Raw genomic sequence first — 24180 nt, 5'->3', positions numbered from 1 at the left:
GAAAAAAGTGAAATTTTAAATTTATATTCAAAAATCGTCAGTTCTGCACCGTTCGTCCGATATTGTGGATAATAATATGTATGTATTACTAAAATACTGAAATCGTGTATAGGGTGAATGCACCAGTAGTCGACAGTTTAACTTTTTTTCAGTTTTTTAAAGTGGTATCTTTATGAGTGCGAATATGGTATTAGGATGTTAATGGGTTATTGATGCTTAGTAATTTGTATAGTTTTATACTCACTCTTCAAGCTGTTTTTATATTAAATTTGAGCAACTTACGTTTTTTTTGAAAAAAAACACGATTTGCGCCAGAAGTCGGCACCCTTACTTCTAATGTCGGCATTTTATGGCCCAATTTTATTTATTAATAAAATTTTAAAAGAATTCAAGTTATTTTTTATTTAAAATCTCAGCCATTTAAACAAAAATTAGTGCATTTGAGGTGAAACCACTGTGGGTAAATATCATATCCTACGTTTTTCAGACCATCATCCTCAACATCTGTATCCAAATCTTCTTCACATGTGCCCTAGACTCGTTTTATCTTTCTTTTTTAATTTGTTTTGGTTTATATTATGGTCACTGTAATTATGTACATATATGATTGCGGTAACCATATGTTTAATTCACATCATTGTAGCTTTTTCCCTATTTGACGATTTCAAAAATATTTTGCCGATTTTTTAATTCAATTTTGACGGTTTTATACCAAAATTATCTGGCAACAATTCATATGATACAAATGCCAATTCAATTCCACATTGTTCCATTTTTTAATTTAAAATATGTATCAAGGCGAATTCATATAGGTGGAGTCAGCCAAACAGCTGATTATATTTTTTACATCTCTATATTCAATGCTTATTAGTAAAATATTTCTTTTTTACATAAATAAGTTATTCAATTATCAACACTACATTACATTTGAATGCACATTTTTTTGACATTTGGTAAGACCAATTGTTGTTTTAGTAGAACTGTCACCACCTTGGCTAAATTCGCCTTGTATGTACTCGTACCGGCACTATTGTGAATTATACCAGCCTTCCAGTAACAATTTACAATTTGTTGACGAACCAATTGAAAAAATCTTGTATTTTACATTCTTCGTTTAAAGTTGTGAAATCTTATAAAACAAAACATGTTTTTCTATAAATTACCTAATGGCGGTTTGAACACAAAAACATATAAAACACCCGAAGGCCAAATTAAATTTGATCCTCCCGTATATGAACAACGCTATACAACAGCCGTTCGTATCATTGAGGACCCGTTGTGGGAGCAGCCATTAAAAAAGGTATTTAACACATGTATCCATACGGTTGTTGCAGTTACAATGTACAACATGTAATATATGTTTGTGTTTACAATGTACATTAACAATTTTAATATTGTATGTAGGTTGTTGATTTCGGTTGTGCTGAATTGCGTCTTTTACCATTACTACGTCGAATACCCCATGTTGAGCACATTTTGGAGGTAAGTTTACAGACAAAATATTGCCTATACCTATATTCCGTTACTAGTTTCAAAAATTAAAATGCTCAATAAGAGACAAATTATGGAGTAAACCAAAAACATGTAACAAATTAGGTTTAAATTTTTGTAATTTTCGACCAAATATTCGGATCAGGACAAAAATTGTTCTAATACAATTATTAGGCCTAAATGTGGCTGAATACCGAAACTTAATAAAGGAAAGATAACGGAATTTTAAAGGAGAAACAAGTTTTGAATACCTATAATAGGTAAATAAATGTCTAAGCATCCTGCAAAAACAGTTCCCTTAAAACAATGCGTTGTAGTTCAAGATGAAAAAGAAGAGAAATGGAGTGTTATGATCTTCGGGTCAAATTTGTCCCAAATAGAAAATAGATATTTTTTTTGGCCAATTTTTTTTTTAAACTAAATTAAATTTGAAATTAAATAATAACTCCCATTAACACGAAGTCTGGTTAGGTGCTAACTAATAGTTATAATGTCGTTTAAAATTATTTTTGTATGAAAACTGTCAGTGTAGTTAGCACCTAATCAGACTTCATGTTAATGAGGGTAAAAGTCATAGAGAATTATACATAGAGACGAGACATAATATAACAATAAAAGGTAGAATCACTACAAAATATGTTCTCAATTCTACATGCCTTGAATTGTCAGACTCAGTGACAGCAGTGGCGAATTGAAATAAATACAGGCGAATTGACTTATTTTTTTATATATAGAGTTTGACATACGGGCGTACGGGCGAATATTTTTTATATATGAAGTTTGACATTTGTGCGTGCTATTTCTATAATCAGCTGTGCTGCCGATGGCACCTTATTAAATGCACCTTGGTCAGACTAATAAAAAATAAAAGTACAATTGAAAAAAAAACATCAAAAATTAACTAAATTGAAAAATATTTTAAATTCAATTTAAATGTTTATTTGAACAAAATGTCGTAAGATTTATAAAATGTCCTGAAAATAAAATTAACGAATGGAGTGCAGCCTGCGGTGTTGAGCTGAAGAAACACTCACGGATTTGCATGCATCATTTCAATGACTCCGATTATATTGAACTGTATTTCAAATATAAACAAAATATTTCTCAATTTTTATTTGTTATTATTCGTATTTTTGGATTTCTGTTTTTTATTTTTCTATTATTTGACGTAACAAGGCATAGCATTTTAAACTCTCTCCCTAGTGATTCTACCTATCATGGAGACGAGACTCTCCGATTTGTCAAACAAAAATACAGCAAATAATATTTCTGATACAACAACAAAATACATTGTATAGCATGTATTTTGTTGTTGCAAGAGATAGGTTTTTGACAACAGACTTAGGTTTTTGACAATTCCGTCTCATCTCTATGTTACCCTATGGTAAAAGTCATAAAATTCACTAAGGTATTGGTATTTTTTATTTTATTATTTATTTCATAAATTCAAAACCCATTGGGCAAATATGGCTTATATTCAAATAACCCGGGGAATCCCAGTTTTCATACAAATATAATAAAAAGAGACAGATATGTATATATTAGTGCTACCACACCTAACGTAGTTGTTATTTGAAATTAAATTAAAAGAGGGTCAAATTTGAAGGCAAATAATTTTTTTTCGGAAATTAATAGTGCATTTGGAAAGTTTCAGTTTGTTTCGGATTAAGCCGAATGAATATATTCAGGCCTGTCCTGAATTCCATTCCGATCGAAAGTGGAATTAATTCCGTTTTTTGCTTCTTCAGAAATAGTAAAACGAAAATTTCTTTCGGAACTTTCAAAGTGAAATTTTTCATCAGTTTCTTTCTGTAGCAAAAAAATTCACTTTTGCTTTAATATAAAAAACGCTGTTAAAAATACAGAATTATTTAATATTTTTGGAATTAATAAATTACACGCAATCTGAAGATCGGAATTTTAACTACGGAATTAAAACCATTCCAAACAAAATGTGTGATAGGCCTGATTAGTTCAGTTCGGTTCGGCCTGAGAAAAATTGTTTTGGTCGCAATCTAACAATTTCAATCAAATGTTTGCATTCGTTTTATAAAACCCGTAAATTAGTACATATTTTAAAAAACATAAAAACTTGTGTAAATAGTCAAAGACTTGAAATTATAGCGCAAAAGTCACTGAATTGAACTTTTTGTTTGAAAAAAAAAAACAGATTTTCAAAACATTCCAAGTATATTTTTATCTCTCAGCCTCTTATATACCATAGTTGGAGGTAGTGCACTAATTTTTAAATTAAATAAATATAAATAAATTTAAATGACTGGAAAAATAACTATAAATTTGCCTATTCAGAAATGGATCTGCAGTTAACTCTGAAATTGTCAGATTGACGTAATAAATATTAACCCTCAATAAGTAAGAGAGCTATGTATATTCGACTGTGCCGAATCTTATATACCCATTACCAAAGAATATTTCAAAATAAAACGTGAAAATAATTTTTTTTTAAAAAAAAAGCAAGAGAGCTATACATATTCGGTTGTGCCGAATCATATTCACCAAATTATACTTTAACATAAAGATTTTCAATATTTTTAGGTAAACAACATTAATTTTTTTTTCGAATTTTTTTTAAATTTTTATTTAATTTTTTTTTTAATTTAAATTTTTTTTTATTTTTTAATTTTTTTTTAATATTTAGCAAAATAAAAACTTTTGGTGAAAACAAAAAATCTTTTTTCCGATTTTGACCCATTGTAGGTCCAACTGATATGGTCTTATATACGTCGTTGCAAAGGTCTTTGAAATATCTATCATTAGATATCCATACTGTATATATTAATGACTTGGTAATTAGTAAAATATAGATTTAAATATTTTTAGGTAAAAAATGTTTTTGTAATTTTTTAGCGAAAGAATTTTTTTTGGAAATTTAATCAGTGAAAAAATTGTATAACAATTATTGGGTGAAAAAATTCGGGGTAAAAAATATTTTTCTTGATTTTGACCCATTGTATGTTCCACTTATTTTGGCATTATATACGCCGTTGCAACGGTCTTTGAAATCTATCTATTATTGGATATCCATATTGTCTATATTAATGACTTAGTAATCCAGATATACATATAATAATATGTCAAAAATCGATGTTGTCCTGGATTTTTTTATTATATTTCATTGCTGGTCAATGCATCAAATGCCGAACAGTGTTGCATTTCCGAACATGCTCTAATTTGCAATTCAGTTGATTTTGGTAATTCATTCGTTTAGCTCTCTTGTACAAAAAGGAAAATGATCAATCAGTTCTATAGTATTTCTTTTTATTATTGTTTATTTGATTTTGTTGTTGAATTTTATATATTACGATAATTTCTTATGTATTTTTATATGTATGTATATAGCCTAAATTACTTTTAAAGGATATTATTCTTCTTTTGTAATGATTTCTTTTGTATTGTTTTTATTAATTTAATAAGACAATTAATTCTACTTAAATTATATAGGTTTTTAAAAAGAATGAAAAATTAAAAAAAAAAAATGAAATGAAAGTACAAATAAACACTGACACGAAAATAAAACTTAAAAAAACATGATAAAGGTGATTTCAATAAAAAAAAATAATATATAATAATAACATAACTATCAATTCATAATAATAAGAGTTAAAAAAAAAACGATGAAACGTGATCATATTTAATGATACATATTTGTTTATAGGATGAATATTTTTTAACAATTTACTTTTAATTTAAACTAATTAAAGATTGAATTGAATTCAATATTTCTTTTTTTAAATATAAAATGTAAATTAAATAGAAATTCAATCAGCAAAAAAAACTTAAAATTTAATTTTTAAAGTTGTTTTATGTAATTAATGTATTTTTAAATCCAATATACACTTCTATTAAATTTAGTTTTATTTACTAATTTGTTTTTTTCTCTTTTTTTTGTTTAACTATTCTTTAAAAATTATCAGATCTAGTTAAGAGTGTGTGTGTGTTGTGTGGGATGTAACTATTTAATAATCAGTTTTTGGGGTTTCTTTTTGGAAAATATTCTTGATAATTTTCTTCTTTATTATTGTTTAAATGAGGAAGTAGTATCTTATTTGTTAATGCATTTTTGTTTTAGAAATAATTATAATTTCTTTGTATGTATTATATTTTTAATTAAAATAATGATTTTATTTATAGCATTAGGTTTTAACTATTATTATTTGTAATACTTTTTCATATAGATTTTAGATTCTTTTTTAATTTGATTTTTTTTTTAACAAAAAAATTAGTTGTATGTTTTTGTTCACATTACAGCAGGCAATTATTTAACCCAAAAATATTTCATCCTCAAAATAATGCGAATAAAGGAATAATTGTAATATGTAATTATAGTAATATAATGTAAAAGGTATATATATATATTTAGGTTGGTTTCTATTGTGTTGTTATGTCAAATAATATGCATGAAATCATTTCTTACAGTTGCGTGAATACATTGCCTCAGTGCTCATTTTCCAAACATCAGGACTATAATTTGAATTTGAATCATCTTCTTGTAGACTTTCGGGTGTTGCTAGATCAGTCTTTAGAAGGCATCGCCTCGTACGACGTTCCCGTTTATTATTGGTGTTAGAAGTTTGTTGGTGCTGTTCAATTTCGCCCGCCGCTGATGATGAAGATGTTCCACTTGTTGATGATGACTTGCGTCCAATGGTTTTTATGGCACTGCCACGTTTTTTAGTTGACCTTGCCAATTTGGCTTTTGTTTTTGACGCAGACAATGATGGCGATTTTAATTTTTTGATTGTGGTAGCAGCTCTTTTGCCTCTTGTTCTAGCACAAACGGGTGTAGCTGATAATGATGTGTTATTATTACTGCTGTCAGCTGGTGGAGTTACGTTGTGTATTTTTAATATCAGCTTTCTGGAAACCGTGGTTTTGTTAGCATTTGTATTAGTTTTACGCTTTGTATTTGTTCGCTGTTTTTGAGTTGTTGATGTTGCTGGTTTACGACGCGTATATTGTTCAGATGTTTCGGTTGCGTCTGTTTCGACTTCATCACCACCCTGCTCGTGATAATCTTCGTCATCATCCTCATCATTACCATCTTCCTCCATTTCATCTTCATTTTCGTTATTGGGTAACTTTCTATTATCACATTCATCTACCTCCATTTTGTTCTAAATTAAAAAAAAAAACATTTTTATTACAAATTAACTTTTTATAAATTTTCTTTCAAATTACCTCAGTTTTATGCTGTTTTTGTTTATATTCTTTTTCCAATTTAGTTGTCTCTTCTTCATACTCGCTTACAGAACGTCCCAAAAGTGCTAGCATTTGAATAATATGATTTGTAGGTTTACCTTGATATCTCCTCACCATCGGCTGTTGTACTTCACTCAATTCCTCTTCTCTATCAAATTCTTTTTCGGCGCGTTCCCTAGCTATTTGATCTGGATCTTGAGATAGAATTTCGGCCCAAGAGAACTTTTTCTTCTTTGTGTCTTTTTTGTCGGATTTTGAACGAAGATTCTTGGGCGATACACGATTTGAGAGTGTCCTCTCGTGGAACGGAGTACCGCCCACAGAAAGATTTTGCATTATGTTCAAAACCATGTTGCAGGCGCCGTTATTTTTGTTCGTTTCAAAGAAATCATTTTTATTTTCGATTTCCTCTTTAACGCGTACACAAGTACGTTGAATTTCATGCATTTGCAGGCGCATATCAGTAAGTGAATAGCCCAACTGCTCATATTCCCTTTCGAATATACGTCTGTAGCGGCTGTAGTCGGGACGTTCGTGGTAAGCCAGCTGACCGACCAAGTGTAGGTATTCGCCCAAATATTTGGGAACTTGTTTACCATAGATTTGTCTGAGTAGCTCTCGCACATCGGTCATTAGAAATTCCTTGGCACGATGTACCTTTTCTTGTTGTTGGTTTGTCGCCGCCTCCTTCCAGGGCAAGTAGCCCTGAGACCAAAAAAGCAGGTTATAGCCTAGGCATTCCATATCACTGCGCCTTGAATGGGCGCCCATGTGAGCATCGCGGGAAGTAAATTCGAGAGTACCATCATGGGCTCTTCGTTGATCCATAACGAATGGACGATGAACACCATTGTCAATGAACTTGGAAGCTAAGCCGTAATCTATGAGGAAAATGCGTTCTTCATTTACTTCAATCCATTCTTGATCATGCTGTGGGTTATTTTGAGAATTCGCGTTCTTTTCAGTTTTGAATTTATGCTTATTATCATCGTAATCATTGGCCGTGGTGCTATGCATTTCAACATCACGTGTATTATTGATGCCCAGAAGTTTTTCCTGACGTCTAGTTAAACGTCGCGAACCCATATTTGTGGAGTATGATTTTTTAGCCGATGACTTAATGCTGCGACGTATTGAGAGAGGCACAAAATCTTCGGACTCATCGTCCGAGGAGTTGGAATGCATATCACTAGATGAATTAGTATTACCACCACTGGGTCCGTGACTCTTCACTGAGACACCGTCCTCGTTAAAGAATTCCGAATAACTGACGCGTTTGGTAGGACGCAAGTAATGAGATTTAACCATTTCATCATATATGGAATTTGGTTTTTCACGACGACACGACCTCACTGGATTTGAGCCACTATATTGTACAATATTACGCGTAGATGCCGCCTTTTTCTCGTTAAGACGTTTATTTTTATTTGAAGGTGTATGATACGTATCCATACTGTTGCTATCCATGCTATTTGTGGTGGCGCCATCATCGAAGTCCTCATCCTCATCATCTTCTGCTGGAGATTCATCCTCTTCTTGTTCATAGTCGCGATCAGTATCCTTGCTATTATAAACTTTGCGCTTGACAACAAAATCTTCATCGTCATCATCATTCGCTTCCTGTTCCGAACTATTTCCACTGTCAGTGGTTTGTTGTTTCTCATCATAATGATCATCATATTTTGTCGACGATTTAATGCGCTGTTGTTTGCCGCTAGCAGCAACGACACCAACTCCACTACCATTCGAATAGTTTGTCGTAGAAGTTGTTGTCTTATTTTGTTGTCTCAAATATTTACATTTCGATATCATAAGATTTTGAGCTTTCACGTCATTGTGACAGTAGCCCTTGTCGTGCAAGTTTTCCAAAACATTTATGATGTTTATAGCCAGTGTTAATACAGATCTTTGATGCACTCGACATTTTTTTATTAATGAATGCAAATCGCGATCAAAGCGTGGTAAAACCAAAAAACGATATCGTGCATTACCAAAATAATGCGAACCGGAAGCTATATAATCCGGTATGCCTGAGGGTTCCCCTTTAGGTATATTATTACAAGCAGATGCAGTTTCTTCATGTTTTTCAGTTCCACTAGTTTCTTCATCTTTAATGGTACCTGGAAAAATGAGATAGAATATATTTTTTTAATACATATATTTTTATTTTTCTTTTTTTTAATAAATTTTTAAATTTATGAAAGGTTTATAAAACAATCCCTAAAATAACTTCCATAAATGATTGATACCTCTATATATCCGCTATAGTTCAGCTTAGGTTACTATTTAAAATCGAAACAATCAGCACGATAATATCTGAGATACAAGCAATAAACCGCGACAACCTACTAAAATGTGAAACGACGCAGATCGAGGTCTTAGTGTATAAGTATATATTTTTTATTCCCTCATCATAAACATACATACTTAAAAATTTCACAATATATTTATTTTACATTTTTATACTTACAATCCTCCTTTTTGGCAGTGTTCATAAGACAATGTATTTCCACAAACAGTGGCCCATTAGAGTGTGGCTCAATTTTAACAACGAACTTAGCATTTTCGTTTGTAACCGGAATGCTGATGTTATCAGATGCTAAAAATATTTCACCAAAATTACCTTTGCCTGCAAAAACAAACAACAAAACAACAACAATAAATTAATTTTAATATTGATTAATTGCAAATAATAAAAAAAAATTGAGAAACAAAAGATCTTAACAAAAATTTACATAAGAAAACAACAATTAAAGAATTGTGTTTTGATAATAAATAAATTCGGTTTTTTGTAAATTTTTGTTGTGGGTTTGTTTGTCAACTTACCAATAGGTCGGCCTAAACGCCAGGGTTTTTGTGTTAAATCATGCAAAACCGTACCATTGACCACCGAGGGTCGCAGAGTGTAGACAGGTTTGGGTGATTCAGTTATTGTTGAATTGTTATCATATTGCGTAAGGCTTAGATTTAAGGAGTTACTTAGTAGTATGGAGGAATTATTAGCTTGTTTGCTAGATGTATTGCGTGGTGTTGTTGCCAGTCCCAATGGCGGGCCATCATTCGATGACGAATCTTCATCATCATTTTCATGCCAACAATTATTGTGGGAAACATTCATGCGTAGATTTTTGCTATTTGTAATGTTGGAATTACATTTGCGTTTACGGACATTACGTTGTCCTGTACTTACTGGTGTAACATGTTGATTGACATGGTTATTATTATCATGACCTTCAACAACAACACGTTTTCCCATTTTGCCGCCTGTGCCTATGGTCGTGGTTGGTATTTTGGGGATATTTGCAATTTCCGTTCAAAATTCAGGATTCTTTGTGTTAAAACATTAGAATCGTTTGTTATTTATTGATGGTGCTGCAATTAGGAGTGTCACCTTAATTATTTGTAATTTCATCAAAGTTTTGAAAGTTTATGTTTATTTCCGTGCTTGTTTCTTCATACAATCAAATCAGTCTCTTGAGAAATATAAATAAATGTTTAGTTTTATTTTGTTTATATTTGTTTTGTGTTCATAAAAAAACAGGAACGTAGGTAGTTATTGTTAAATTTTTAATAATTAATAATGAAAGACTGTAATTTTTCTGTCTCCCTTTATTATTTTTCTATTTCTATTTCGTCTTCTCCTGTTTAAATTAATTCTCATCCTCTCACATACAATAATGTTTGTTGTTTTTTATTCTTCAGATTTATTTTTGTTGATGTTTATTACTTTTATCTTTGTATTTTTTCCTCAGTTTCGCTCACACGCTGTTGTTGTTGTTTGTTTTAAGGTTTGATTTCGCTGCTTGCATTTAAAACATTAATATCGACAATGTACATTGTTTGTTTATACTTATTAAAGTTGTTGTTGGGGTTTTATGACTTTTTGTTTTTATAAAAAATGACTGTTTTGATAGTTATTGTTGTTTTTATATTTGTGTGTTTTTAAACGTTCCATGTTTAGTTGTTGTTTAAGGTTGAGCAGAGCGAAGTAGATGAAAGCATATATAAAAAGAAAATGAATACATAAAACAGAAATTAGTTAAACTGTTACTTTAAATTTTGTTTTAATGTTTTTCGAGACACACATGGTCGTATGTGTATATTTGTATGTGTAATTCAGGGAAGAAATGCCAAGTGCTTCAGTACTTTTCCATATCGAAGTCCTCACTATGTACATATGTATGTATATATTAACAATCTTGAGGAAGATTATTTTTCATATGTATCTCGTTGTTAATTTATTTTATTTAATACCTACCTAATCGTTTTATTGAAAATTATTTTGTAATGCATAAGATAAGAAGAAATTTTACAAAATGACACAAATAATCATTAAAATATAAAATTAAATAAGACAAGTTCTATAGTTAATAATATCCATATAGGTATTAAATTCAAAATTAAGTAAATTAAACATACTAAAGCCATAAACATTCCAAGTTCAAGGTCATAAAAAGCATGTCAAATAATATTTAAAAGGCTTTGAAAAAATTAAGTTAAAAATATATTCATTCATGTCATTTAAGTATTAAATATTAATTTTTATATATAAAAAAAAATCACCCTTAAATAACACCCTATCAGAACCGATTACTTTATTGTGTTTGATATATAAATACAGGTCAATTCCATTTGTTTCATTTGCACTTGGAGTGCAACACTGTTATAGTGAAAAAAAAAACATATGAGAAAAAAAAATCGTTGAGGAAAATGTATTGTAGGTATATTATTAATTATAAAAAAATAATAATATAGTTTGGCTTTCACATTTGAATAACTTTACTTTCACATATTTTATGTTTTAAACAATTATTTTATTTATAAATTACTTGCATGAATATTAAAAAGCTTACTGTTTTCCAGTAAATGCGAACGATTTCTATATTATTTTATATTGAAACATCAAATAAATTTTTTCTTGGCCTTAATTTCATTACAATTTTAAAAAGAAAACAAAAAAAGTTACAATAAAAAATCGTTACCATTCGTCTACTGGGATGACAAACAAACATATGTACATATGTAATTATAACAGCTCAAAAAGTTTAAAAACCAGAGGGGATCAACGAAAATTGGTTGCAAAACATGCCGACAATACCGCTTTATAGACACAAAAAAAACACAAAATGTGAAAAATCAAACAAAAGAGAACAACAAAAACACATATGTATAAAGAAACCGACCGAGCAAGAAAATGAAAAAAACTGCTCTGCCACGACAGCCACGTTCAAACACATACATTTTTTTTCATTTAAACTACATACATTTGTTTGCTTTTTGATATCACTAAAAATTATATTAATTTTTTTAAATTATAGAAGCGGCGAGACTTGATATTAATTATAAATATTTCCTGCAGCTATTAAGTTTTTTCTACATACATAATGACACACACACATGTTAATTTTTTTCAAATTATCTTTTCTTTATAATTCTCTGTTTCATTTCCAACATGAACATTTTTTCCTATCTATAATTTTTCATTCCTCTTTTTTTCAATGAAAAAATTTCAGCCACATTTCACTTTTAATTAAAAGACTTTAAAATTTGTACAATTCTTTTAACTTTTATTTAAAACATATTTAGATGCATTATTTTATACAATTCACATGTTATTATAATTATTTTTACAACTTTTACCACTAAAAACTTACAAAAACTAGAGCCTCTTATTGGGGCTTTATTTTTTCTTCTATCACACTCGACTTTTCATACACACACACAGAAAATAGTTGAACTGACAACTGAAACAAAACGAAACTGAAATGTTTCAATTATTATCAGCGTTGCCATATCTAAAATATGCCATACTAAAACTTTTGTAGGCTATAATAAATTTAGTACTTTCCATCTTAATAAAGTACTATTTTTGCTTACGTTCAGTACAATTTTTGTTTTGTTTCTATGTCATCAAGGAATAAAAAACGGCATCACTGTGATAAACTGTGAGTATACAAGGTGGAGGCAGTTCTACAAATACAACAATTGGTCTTAACAAATGTCAAAAATGAAAAATTAAACAAATAGTGAGGGCTTTACTTATTTATGTAAAAAAATAATATTTTGTTAATAAGATTAGATTATGTAGATATTTAAATATAAAAACAAGCTTTGACATCTGTTAGAACCAAAAATCGAAAAAGTAATCAGCTGTTTGACTGACTCCACCTTCTATAAATTCGTCTTGTGTGAGCCGTCGCGGCTGACATGAGCAAAACCATTTTTATACCCAAGGGCAAGGTTATATATAAATTTGACATTCCGTTTGTAATTTCTACATTTTTCATTTGCGATCCCACAAAGTATGTATATACATACATATATTCTGGATCATTGTAGATTGCGAAGTCGATATAGCCATGTCCGTCTGTATGTTGAAATTATCTTTCCGTAGCCCCCAAATAACTTGCATAACTTACATTTTACCAAAAAAATTTTTGTCATAAATTTTTTTTCACTAAAAAATTTAAAAAAAAATTAAAAAATACAATTTGGAAAAAAAAAAGTTTTTAAATTTTGTTTTGTTTTTACCCGGAATATACTGTATAAATCTCCAAATTAAAATTATCGTCACTTTTATATCTCCCAATTGGTAGCATAAGGTAAGAAGTACATTTTGATAGATTACGATAATCTGTACGAATTAAACCATATACAACTCATATTGATCCGAAATCATTATATTCTGATCCATTTTCAATACCATCTGCTATTAGTCATAATGTCCTAATATAATAGTTGTTGTTGTGTTTTAAACAAAAAAAATATTATTTTATGTCAAAACGATAAATATATTTCAAATCATAGTAGAGCGGAAACTAGAAAAAAACTGAAACAAAAAAATTACTCAAAATAATCACACATACGAGTGTTGTTTTTGTTTTAACATAGTTTTTTCTACTAATATATTCTCACCACTTAGGTTTCTGACAACTGAGTTAGGTCTTTGACAGGAGAGTTTCCGCTCTATGTCTATTCTCTATGATTTGAACCATAGAGAAGTTCAAATAGTCTTATTAGTTTAGAACAGAGATTCGCAAAAATAAATCCTCTCACCAATACAATTACTCCCACCAACACATTCAATTCTTTATTTCCCAGCGGGAAAAAATGATAGGACTTCAGTTTGTAGGCCTTCTAAAAGGCATACTTACACATTCTAAAAGATCCGATACTCATTCCACACTGCCTGCTCTTAGAAGGTGTTCATGAAGGCCTATGAATCCCCTTCTAATAACAAGTGATTAAATAAAAATAGTCTACATCAAAAAATAAAATACTCTGCATCTCTTTGATTAACTCTCTTTACAAAATTTACAACAATAAATTGCTTGATGTGGCTTCTTATTTATTTTTGTTGCTTTTAAGTATGTAATCAGAAATTATCATGTTTCAAAAAATTAAACAAACAACTTCATATTAATTCTTATTTTTATTTTAGATCTTCTAATAAGACTTTATAAATAGGTCTTCCATTGTAGACGTTCTATAAAACTTTAAAATGCACAACTTTTCATAGGCCGTCCTTTGATGCCTTATTCTAATGCTGTTTTTGTTCTTTTAGGCACTTTATTAGGCCTCTCATGTAGCCCTTCCATAAGACTTTGCAGTAGTCCTACCTTTCTAGGCATTCCATATGACATTCCTCTACAGGCCTTTCATTATATCAGTAATAACAGGTTTTTGTACAAGCATAAGACCATATAGCAGCCCTTCGAATAGCCCTTCCAAAGTAGACCTACTAATAGCCCTTCCAAAGTAGACCTTCTAATAGCTCTTCCAAATTAGGCCTTCTAGAAGCCCTTGCAAAGTAGGCCTTCTAGTAGACCTTCCTAAGCAGGCCTTCTCTCAGCCCTCTAACAGCAGCGAGTGTGCAAGGCCTTGGCTCGCAATGACACGCCGTGTAAAATTGAAATGATTTTGCAATGCGGCTAGAAGTCCTTGTGTCTGCAAAAGAAGGCCTTTAGGAAGGCCTCTTTACAGCATCTTTTTCCCGCTGGGTTTATTCAGTGCACCTACAAACACACAAATACAAAAACTGAAAAAATAAGGAAAAAGTCATACACCAATGCTCATGCGTATTCCTAGTTGTCTCGTTGAGTGGACAACGACTACTAAAATGTAAGAGCATAAGAATACGTGTGATTTGATTCTGCACAATTGTGCTATGGGCTGCGCATTACTGGTTTAGAACTTTTTTGTTTGAAACACAACAAAAATTTATTTAAACTATCATAATATATTAGGACAATATGACCAATAGTAGACCGTGTGAATCCCCAATTGTAGAATAATGAATTTAATATTCCTTATGAATTAGCGAAATAAACTGTTTTTATGCTCTCCTGGTAACTTGTGTTTTCTAAGATACAGGGTTTTGAATATAGTCCCTCGTTATTAAACAAGTTCAAAACATTTTAGTGTTTAAATCTATATAAAATAGATATAGAATCTATATATAGATATAGAATCTATATATAGATATAGAATCTATATATAGATACAGATACCTATATAGGTTAGTTTGTTTAAGCTTTGCTTCTACTATCTTTGTAACTTTGAACCTATTTATCATCTAGGTGGATATAGACGCAGAACTATTAAAAGTTCATCAACAAAAAGCTATACCTTTAATTTCTGACTATTTGAAAAAACGGGAAAGTCCACTCCGGGTCGAAGTACTACTGGGTAGTATTACAGATGCTGTTGAACAATTGTATGATGTAGATGCGGTAATAGCGCTTGAAATGTAAGTATATACTATTTCAATATCAAGAGCTTATATTCAATAAGAGCTATATGCAGTTTAGATAGATCTGCAGATAAACCTTTTTTAACATAAGCCCTAAATATATTTAATAAAATGCCAACAAATATTGTATTATTGAATAGCATTGAACACTTACACAAAGAAGTTTTGGATAAAGTTCCCGAAAATATATTCGGTTTCATTCAACCAAAGTTAGCCATTTTCTCCACACCAAATTCAGAATTCAATGTCCTATTTGGACCTATGTTGGAAAACGGGTTTAGACATCATGATCATAAATTTGAATGGACACGGAAAGAGTTTCAGTCATGGGCTCATGATATATGTAAAACGTATTCAAATTATAGTGTATCATTTATGGGTGTAGGTAAAGCACCACCCCAAAATAAAAAACTTGGTTATTCCACACAAATAGCTATCTTTGCCCGCAATGATATGATCAATAAACCATTGAATTATGAGATAGTTAAAAAGCCCATAACATCCGAAGCTCAGTACAAAGTCATTTACTCTGTTGATTTTCCACATAATAAAGATCAACGCACCAAAGAGCAGAAAATTTTAGACGAAACTAATTTCTATACAAATCAAGCTAAAAATATACCAAAATACTTTAACAGAGAACGTTGCATTTACCAATTACCATGGAAGAATCTCATGGAGTATACAAAAAGTGTTGGCGGTACTGAAACTGAGTTGTTAGAAATATTAAAGAGCAACAATTTTAAAATAGAGGGTGATTTTATTGTATTACCCGAATATGACGAAGAAGATGATTCCGATGATTTGGACTATGATGGCGAATATAATTTGGAAGCTCAACCATATAAATGTCATCTTAATGATGAAGAGGAAGAGGAGCTGGCATCGAATTTAGCTTCCGGATGCAATTTAAATGTAGGTAATGTTAACTATGACACAGAAGATGATTGGGATTGAATTTAAAATTCTATTCACTTATTATTATTTTTTATATTTTTCAAATACATACCTACATAATTATAAGAGTGAATTTCAATTTAACTATTATTAAATAATACCCTATGTTTAATTTTCTTAAAATTTATTTTTTTTATGATTTTTTTTATTATTCATTCATACCATAAAATTGATAAACATTTTATTTAAATGAAGTATGCGCTTAATTTTCTTAATTTCGTAAATACTAAAAATGTTAATAAATAAAAACTTTGAAATAAATGCTTAAATCCAGAGAAATTATTATACCTTTCACCATGAGTGCTGAGTGTTCTGAAATCCACGTGATTGCAAATATCTAATAGTTTTTAAATAATTTTTGTAGTTTTCAGTGTTATTTTAAATATTCGAAATCACAAGGAAACATTGTTCAATTAAACTATTGTTTCCATTTAAGCTTTCATATTTTTAAATTTAGAAAATCACAAAAATAAGCTTACTTTTTGCGGAGTTTAATAAAATAGATTTGAATTTTACTTTATAAATAATTAAAGAACACATCAAATTATTCATTTACAAAAATAAGCAAGCGATTTGAAATCGACAACTTAGTTAGGTCTTTGACAGGAGAGTTTCCGATCTATGAGTATTTATCTATGGTTGGAATGCCCAAAATAACTTAAAAGCATGATTGATATATCAATACATAGATAATTATGCATAGAGACGAGACTAGAGTTGTCAAACCGGTTTTCGAATTATTCGAAAAACAGGTTTATTTCCATTTTTACAAGATTTTAATTATTTGGACAAATTTTCAAAAATATCGAATTAAATATTTTATACAATGCAATTTTAACAGTTAGTCCATGTTTCTTCTTTAATAAAAAATAATTTATGGGAAAAATACAATTAACTATTATTATATAAAATATCTATTAATATACATCCTTTCTTTTGACTGAACTATTTTTTAATTTGTTTTAATAAAAAAATAATTTAATATAACTCAATTTTTAAATTGACAAAAAAGACTAAAAACCGGTTATTCGAACCGGCTTTTGATAGAAAAAACCGAAAACCGGTTTTTAGAAATTAAAGCTGAATTCACCCATGAGTTTCTGAAACATTTTTTGTTCGGAACAATTTTTTTTTATATGTAGTTTGAAGTCTCTCTCAAAAATAGAACGTCAAACTACATATAAAAAAAAATGTTCCGAACAAAAAATGTTTCAGAAACTCATGGGTGAATTCAGCTTAAGCTTTTTCGAATTGTTCGAAAACCGGTTTTTTGAATATGTCGAATATTTGACAACTCTAGACGATACACTTTGTTTTGTCAAACAAAAACTCAACAAATAATATGTCTGATACAACAACAAAACAATTAGTTGTGTTCGCGTACTTGATAATTTGTTCAAATTATCACTGGAAGTTACGGGATTCCGTTCGTTTACTTTTAAAAACTTGTAACGAGAGAGCATGAGAGTGTTAAAAAGAAGCTCCCTAAAGTATGCAGTATGCATATTTAGATATTTTATTTGCAAATAAATAAGAACAGGCTGGAGTATGCGGGTTGGAGAAACTTGAAGAGCAATCGGGCGATGCCGGGGCGGTCAACTAGTTTATAATAAAATACAACTTATTGTTACAAATTGTTGTTCGCGTATTTTTTGGATATTTTTTAGATTGAGAGTAAATGTATTTTTACGCTCTAAATTAAAGTTACTGTATACTTTTTACTGGAAAGTACGCGAACACACTTATTAACTAACATGTATTTTGTTGTTGCGAGAGTAAGGTTTTTGACAACAGACATACTAGGTGTTACCTTATGTATCAATATATCAGGCTTAGTCCAGGTTCGGTTGCTATTTCAAATCGAGAAAAATCGACCATTAAATGGCTGAGAAATAAGCAAAAAACCACGATAACTTCGATTTTTTTAACTACTAGGGTTGTTAATAAGTCCGCTATTTTTTTAAATTTCCCGGCTCTTAAGGGAAACACACTCCTGTCAAAGGGCATCTGTCAGTTGACTCCTGTCAAAATTTGAACCAGCTGCTTCATTTAGTTTGTGTGTGACAGCCACTGATAGCAGACTGCCTCGTGACTTGAGGAGAAAATGGAATTATTTTTTGCGGCAAAAACCATCACTCAAATAAAGGCTAAGAAAGAAGCTTGATAAATACTATGGGAACTCTGCACCATCAATTTAAATGGTAAAAAAGGTTTACTGAATTTCGTTGTGGCCGTACAAGCACTGAAGATGCCGAACGTTCTGGACGCCCATTTCCGTCCGTCCTATTCTCCGGATTTAGCCCGAGCGATTATTTCTTGTTTCTAAACCTGAAGAAATGTCACTGGAGGAAAGTGATTTGACTCCAACGATGAAATCATCTCACAAAAATGCCTATTTTGATGACATCGACAAATCTTATTTTTTGGAATGGATAAAAAAATTGGAGAATCGTGAATGTATGTAGAAAGCAAACTATTTAAAAAAAAATAAAAATTAAATATTTTTAAAAAAAAATTATTTCTGCTAAAATAAATGGGTTAATTGTTGATCTTACTTAGGTTTGAGATGCCAATTCCAAGAAATTGTTGAATATTATCAAATTTTATTACAAACACATTTAAACACAAGGGTTGAATGTTTTATTTTGTTGTTTTTATCACTTGATAAATGAACTCAATAAAACATAAAATTAATGGTGATGGATTTAACTGCATGTGCAAAAACAGATTTGTTAAATTATCACAATCACTCTGAGGGGACGATGAAAAGTGTATGTGTTTTTCAACAACAATGAAACAAAAACATGTTTTGGTCTATTGTTTGGAATTTTGTCAATGAATTTATGGTCTAAGGGAGGAAGTCGTATAAAGTTTTTGCAAATGTGCGTTGCATGTGTGTGCAATTATACTTCCGGCAATATAAACAAGCAGAGAGTATAAATATGGGGAGTTCCATCATAATTCGCGGTAAAGTTTGGAAATAATTGTTTTTCTAAATAACATAACAGTCGCCATCGCGCGATGCTAGGGCCAAAAATTTGGTTATAGCCCTAATGTATATAAATTGTAAAAGATATATAGGTAAAAAATCGGGTTAATCGTGGTTTTTTAATTATAAATCAGCCATTAGTGGGCCGATTTTCTTGATTTTAAATAGCAACCGAACCAGGACTATATCCGATACATTGATGTATCAATCATGACTGAAGTTATTTGGGGGCTTCGGATAGTGGATTTCAACAGACAGACGAACATGGCTGTATCGAATCCGTTATCTATATCTTTGTGGTGTCGGAAATTAAAAATGTGTGAATTACAAACGGAATAAAAAACTTAGACATACACATCTGCTCAAAATAATAGATACACCTAATTGGAAAAAATTTAAATGGCGGTAACATTGAAAATTTCCTCGCAAGCGTTAAGAATACATCATATTATTAAAATTTCTATCTGGCAATGTCATGTCAGTCAAAAATCTGGCAACTATTTGCTTTCATGTTGATTTTTAAAAACGAATTTATTTGAATTACAAAAAATTATTTGCTCATAAAAATAGATACACATCAGTAATTTGTAATTTGTTTATATACAATTTTTTTTTTGTGCAATTTTTTGTTCCTATTTACGTGAAACAGTAAGTATAATTTAAATTTTAGCAACAATTTTATAAAAAATAGGACTCTTTTGAAGAAAATGGGACGAAATCATCATTGTACCGAAGATGAGAAAAAAATTGTTAAAACGATGAGAAATCAAGGAAAATCATTACGGGAAATAGCAAAGAGCATAGGAAGATCTTTACATTTTGTCCAAAATGCTTTATCTAAAAAACAAAAAAGAGAAACTCGCGGTAGGCCAAAGAAAACCAGTCCAGAAACAGATAGGCGGATCGTCCTTATGGTTAAAAAAGACCCTTTCATATCATCGAAAGCTATTTCTGCGGAGCTATGTAACGAAATCAGTCCACAAACAGTTCATCGTCGTCTTTTACAAGCTAAATTGCCGGGAAGAAGTCCCAGAAAAGTACCACTAATGCGCCAAAAAAATATCAAGACAAGATTAGAATTTGCTAAAGAGCACTTACAATGGTCCGGGTGTGAAGGCGAAAAAAAATGGAGAAATATTTTATGGAGCGACGAAACAAAAATAAATTTGTTTGGAAACGACTGCCAAAGAAATGTACGCCGACCAAAAGGAAAAGAATTCCACGTTAAATTTACAAAAAAGACGGTAAAACATGACGGGGGAAACATAATGGTTTGGGGTTGCTTTTCATGGAATGGTGTTGGTCCGATATTCCGAATAGAAGATACCATGAATGCTAGTGGGTATAGAGACATATTGGAAAACGTAATGCTTCCATATGCATCGGAAAATATGCCATTAATATGGACATTCCAGCAGGACAACGACCCAAAACATAGTTCAAGATTAGTTAAAAACTGGTTCTTGGAGAATTACGTACCTGTTTTAAGCTGGCCCAGCCAATCCCCTGATTTAAACCCAATAGAAAACTTGTGGAGTGAATTAAAGATAAGGCTTTCGAAGGAAGTTTTCAAAAATAAAGACGATTTATGGGAGAAAACGCAAAAAATATGGTACGAGATTCCATTGGAGAAGTGTCAGAACTTGATATCCAGTATGCCCAGAAGAGTGGAGAAAGTTTTACAAAACAAAGGTGGATATACTGGATACTAGCTTTACTTTAATAATAAACTAATTTTTTTAAGATAAAATTTATTAGCTTTTGTTTAATAAGAATTTTTAAAAATGTATCTATTATTATGAGCACCAAATTTTTCGAAATTTAAGAAATTTAATTTACTTTATAATATTTATTATTAATTATGAAATATTTTGTTTTTGTTTTTTACTCTCCTTTTAACTATAAATAAAAATCGACTGAATTTTTTTTATAATTTTACAATATACCATTATTTTTTTTCGTTTTTAAAAAATAAATTTTGGTGTATCTATTATTTTGAGCAGATGTGTACATATACCCTTACCACTCATGGTAAAGGGTATAAAAAGTTGATTAGAAATGAGTATTTAAAATGAATGTGCTCAATAATTTCTTGTTGATTTTATTGAAACACCCATATAGAAATTTGTGAAAAATGTTAACCATTGCGGGTGAAACTTGGCGCATGCGTTTCTCTTTAACTCACAAGTGGTTTTCTTCTTTTCAAATAAAATAAAAACAAATGACTAAAGGATATTACGGCCAACAAGGGGAGTCAAGAAGCTCTTTAGTTTCTAAGAATAAGTCATTAATGAGTTGTGAACCCACAAATAAATACAAGTTTTATAAACACTGGAGAATAAAGTAACAAAAACATAAAAGTCTAACAAATAAAATAATAAAAAAAATTTGAAAAAAATATTCAAATATTTAAGATCAAAATAGAATTTAAAAAACTAACCTGAAAATAAAATGGCAGATGATGGCGGCAATCCGGAAAAAGAAGCCGATAAGAAAATTATACACGTTTATCCTTTAGTTAAGGTAAAGATCCACAAAAACTTTAAAGACTAAAACAAAAATCAAATAAATGATAAATGTTTTTTTTTTTAATCCTTAAAAGCATTCAGATATGAATGAGGAAATGCGCACCGAAGCTATTGAATTGAGCATAACGGCTTGTGAGAAATATTCCTCCAATTATGAGGTCAGTTTTTATATTTAAACAAAATTTTATAAATTAAATACTGTGTTTTCATTATTTAGCAAGCTGCCCGGGTTATTAAAGAAACAATGGATAAAAAGTTCGGCATTTATTGGCATGTGGTAGTGGGTGAAGGTTTCGGTTTTGAAATAACTTTTGAGACTAAAAATATTTTATATTTATTTTTTGCCGGCAATTTAGCTATATTGCTGTGGAAGTGCTCTTAGTAATTTTTCATATACTTTAATAATACATCTATTTAATAAAATTTAAAATGTCCATTAAAAATAAATATTTTTATAAATCTCCTTTTTTTAAAGTTAAATAAAACAAATAAAATAAATGATTGCATTTGTGTTATTTTCTACGTTTAAAGTTGTTATGGTGATAAAATAAGTTTTATATTTTATCAATAAACAAGAAGGCGGCTTCTATTTGGTTAATATTTATATTAAAGTACAAATTGCTGCTGACCTGATTAAAAAGTAATGAACATATTTATTTATTTAATATCAATACAACATTCACAAAAATTATAGAAGAGAACCAAGGATTTCAGGAAATTAAACTACCCAATTTAAACACAAGGTATTAATTAATATGAACCACATTGAGTGTGAACTTTATTTTAGTGTTTTCTAATAAGCTGTGCTGAATCGTTGAAAAAATTAGAAAATTTTTTTTGGTGAAATAACAACTTTGTGCCGAATCTTATTCTTCACCAAATTATACTTCAAAAAATTTTAAATATTTTTAGGTACACAAAATTTATTTTTTTTCCAAAGTTATTATTTTAATTTTTTTACGAATTCTTTTTTTTAATTTTTTAAATTTAAAAAAAATTTTTTTTCTTTTTTAATTTTTTTTTAATATTTAGCGAAAAAAAACTTTTGTTGAAAAAAAATTCGGGTTAAATTTTTTTTTTCCGATTTTGACCCATTGTAGGTCCAACTTACTATGGTCTTATATACGTCGTAGCAAAGGTCTTTAAAATATCTGTCATTAGATATCCATATTCTCTATATTAATGACCTAGTAATCCAGATATAGGTCAAAAATCGAGGTTGTCCTGGTTTTTTCCTTATATCTCAGCCATTTGTGGACCGATTTTCTCGACTTTAAATAGCAACCGAGCCGGAGATAATGATGTATGAATCGTGTATGTAAGTTATTTGGGGGCTCCGGAAAGTTGATTTCAACAGACAGATGGACGGACATGGCTTAATCGAATCCGCTATCTAGGGTCGGAAAATTATATTGTGGAAATTACAAACGGAATGACAAACTTATATATACCCTTCTCACGAAGGTGAAGAGTATAAAAATCAAAATAATCGTGGTTTTTTAGTAATTTATATCTCTAAGGGCCAAGTACGAGGGTGGGTCAATAAGTCCGCGATTTTTGAATTTCCCGGCTCTAAAGTGAAAGGCCAACACTGCTCTTGTCAACTTGGCTCCTGTCAAAATTTGAACAAACTGCGTCATTTAGTTTGTGTTTGGCGGCCATTGATAACAGACTACCTCGTGACATGAGGAGAAATTTGAACTAAATGAATTTCGTCTGCTCATGATGCATTCTTTTTTCCGGAAAAAAACATCACTGATATAAAGGCTAACAAGCACTAAAGATGGCGAACGTTCTGACGGCTAGTTGACAACTGAACAAAATCACGATATGGTGTTGGCCGATCGGAGATTGAATGTGCGGGAGATTGTTGAAGCGATAGGCATCTTATATTTCTCAGTGGTTTCAATTTTGAATGATCACTTGGGTATGCGAAAGCTTTCCGCAACATGGCTGCCGCGTTTGCTCACAATGTGCACAAAAGAGTATACACATGTGAAGTTTCCATGGCAAAAATCAATGAATTATAAAAAAAAATCGGCCCTATTATCTGAATTTAGCCTCGAGTGGCTATTTCTTGTTTCCAAACCTGAAGAAATGTCTAGGCGGAAAGAGATTTGACTCCAACGATGAAATCATCTCACAAAAAATACATATTTTAATTACCGCGACAAATCTAATTTTTGGAAGAGATAAAATTAAAAATTTTTAAAAAAATCGGAAAAACTGAGTTTCGTAAATAT

The 24180-nt window shown here is 30.3% G+C and overlaps 3 protein-coding genes across 3 annotated transcripts; 2 read left to right on the top strand and 1 right to left on the bottom strand.

The window, feature by feature from the left end:
- Window positions 1-1063: 1063 nt before the first annotated feature.
- On the top strand, window positions 1064-16699 carry Hen1 (Hen1 methyltransferase). Its single transcript, XM_065511980.1, has 4 exons — window positions 1064-1300; window positions 1405-1482; window positions 15291-15460; window positions 15604-16699. The coding sequence occupies exons 1-4, from the start codon at window positions 1145-1147 to the stop codon at window positions 16418-16420; spliced, it is 1221 nt and encodes a 406-aa protein (XP_065368052.1). The 5' UTR covers window positions 1064-1144; the 3' UTR covers window positions 16421-16699.
- bsd (back seat driver) lies at window positions 4764-12449 on the bottom strand. The gene is made up of 5 exons (XM_065510746.1): window positions 12366-12449; window positions 9538-10613; window positions 9182-9340; window positions 6691-8831; window positions 4764-6626 (listed from the first exon to the last, which is right to left on the bottom strand). Exons 2-5 carry the CDS (start codon window positions 9965-9967, stop codon window positions 5916-5918), a joined length of 3441 nt encoding a protein of 1146 aa, XP_065366818.1. The 5' UTR covers window positions 9968-10613; window positions 12366-12449; the 3' UTR covers window positions 4764-5915.
- A 5060-nt stretch (window positions 16700-21759) lies between the features above and the next one.
- On the top strand, window positions 21760-22435 carry LOC135961856 (dynein axonemal light chain 4). The gene is made up of 3 exons (XM_065513481.1): window positions 21760-21932; window positions 22012-22095; window positions 22155-22435. Exons 1-3 carry the CDS (start codon window positions 21861-21863, stop codon window positions 22317-22319), a joined length of 321 nt encoding a protein of 106 aa, XP_065369553.1. The 5' UTR covers window positions 21760-21860; the 3' UTR covers window positions 22320-22435.
- The last annotated feature ends 1745 nt before the right edge of the window (window positions 22436-24180 follow it).

This window comes from Calliphora vicina, chromosome 5 (assembly GCF_958450345.1).
Source record: "Calliphora vicina chromosome 5, idCalVici1.1, whole genome shotgun sequence".
NCBI lineage: Eukaryota > Metazoa > Arthropoda > Insecta > Diptera > Calliphoridae > Calliphora > Calliphora vicina.
The sequence above is the reverse complement of the archived record's forward strand: the minus strand, read 5'-3'. Positions and strand labels throughout refer to the sequence as shown.

What these genes read in the sequence shown, in the direction of transcription:
- Hen1 (XM_065511980.1), top strand. Translation starts at nt 1,145, where the DNA reads ATGTTTTTCTATAAATTACCTAATGGCGGTTTGAACACAAAAACATAT. An exon ending in GGGAGCAGCCATTAAAAAAG is followed by an intron (nt 1,301 to 1,404) that starts GTATTTAACACA and finishes TATTGTATGTAG; the next exon opens with GTTGTTGATTTCGGTTGTGC. An exon ending in ATGTTGAGCACATTTTGGAG is followed by an intron (nt 1,483 to 15,290) that starts GTAAGTTTACAG and finishes TTTATCATCTAG; the next exon opens with GTGGATATAGACGCAGAACT.
- LOC135961856 (XM_065513481.1), top strand. Translation starts at nt 21,861, where the DNA reads ATGGCAGATGATGGCGGCAATCCGGAAAAAGAAGCCGATAAGAAAATT. An exon ending in ACGTTTATCCTTTAGTTAAG is followed by an intron (nt 21,933 to 22,011) that starts GTAAAGATCCAC and finishes AATCCTTAAAAG; the next exon opens with CATTCAGATATGAATGAGGA. An exon ending in AATATTCCTCCAATTATGAG is followed by an intron (nt 22,096 to 22,154) that starts GTCAGTTTTTAT and finishes TTCATTATTTAG; the next exon opens with CAAGCTGCCCGGGTTATTAA.
- bsd (XM_065510746.1), bottom strand. Translation starts at nt 9,967, where the DNA reads ATGGGAAAACGTGTTGTTGTTGAAGGTCATGATAATAATAACCATGTC. An exon ending in GCGTTTAGGCCGACCTATTG is followed by an intron (nt 9,341 to 9,537) that starts GTAAGTTGACAA and finishes TTGTTTTTGCAG; the next exon opens with GCAAAGGTAATTTTGGTGAA. An exon ending in CACTGCCAAAAAGGAGGATT is followed by an intron (nt 8,832 to 9,181) that starts GTAAGTATAAAA and finishes TCATTTTTCCAG; the next exon opens with GTACCATTAAAGATGAAGAA.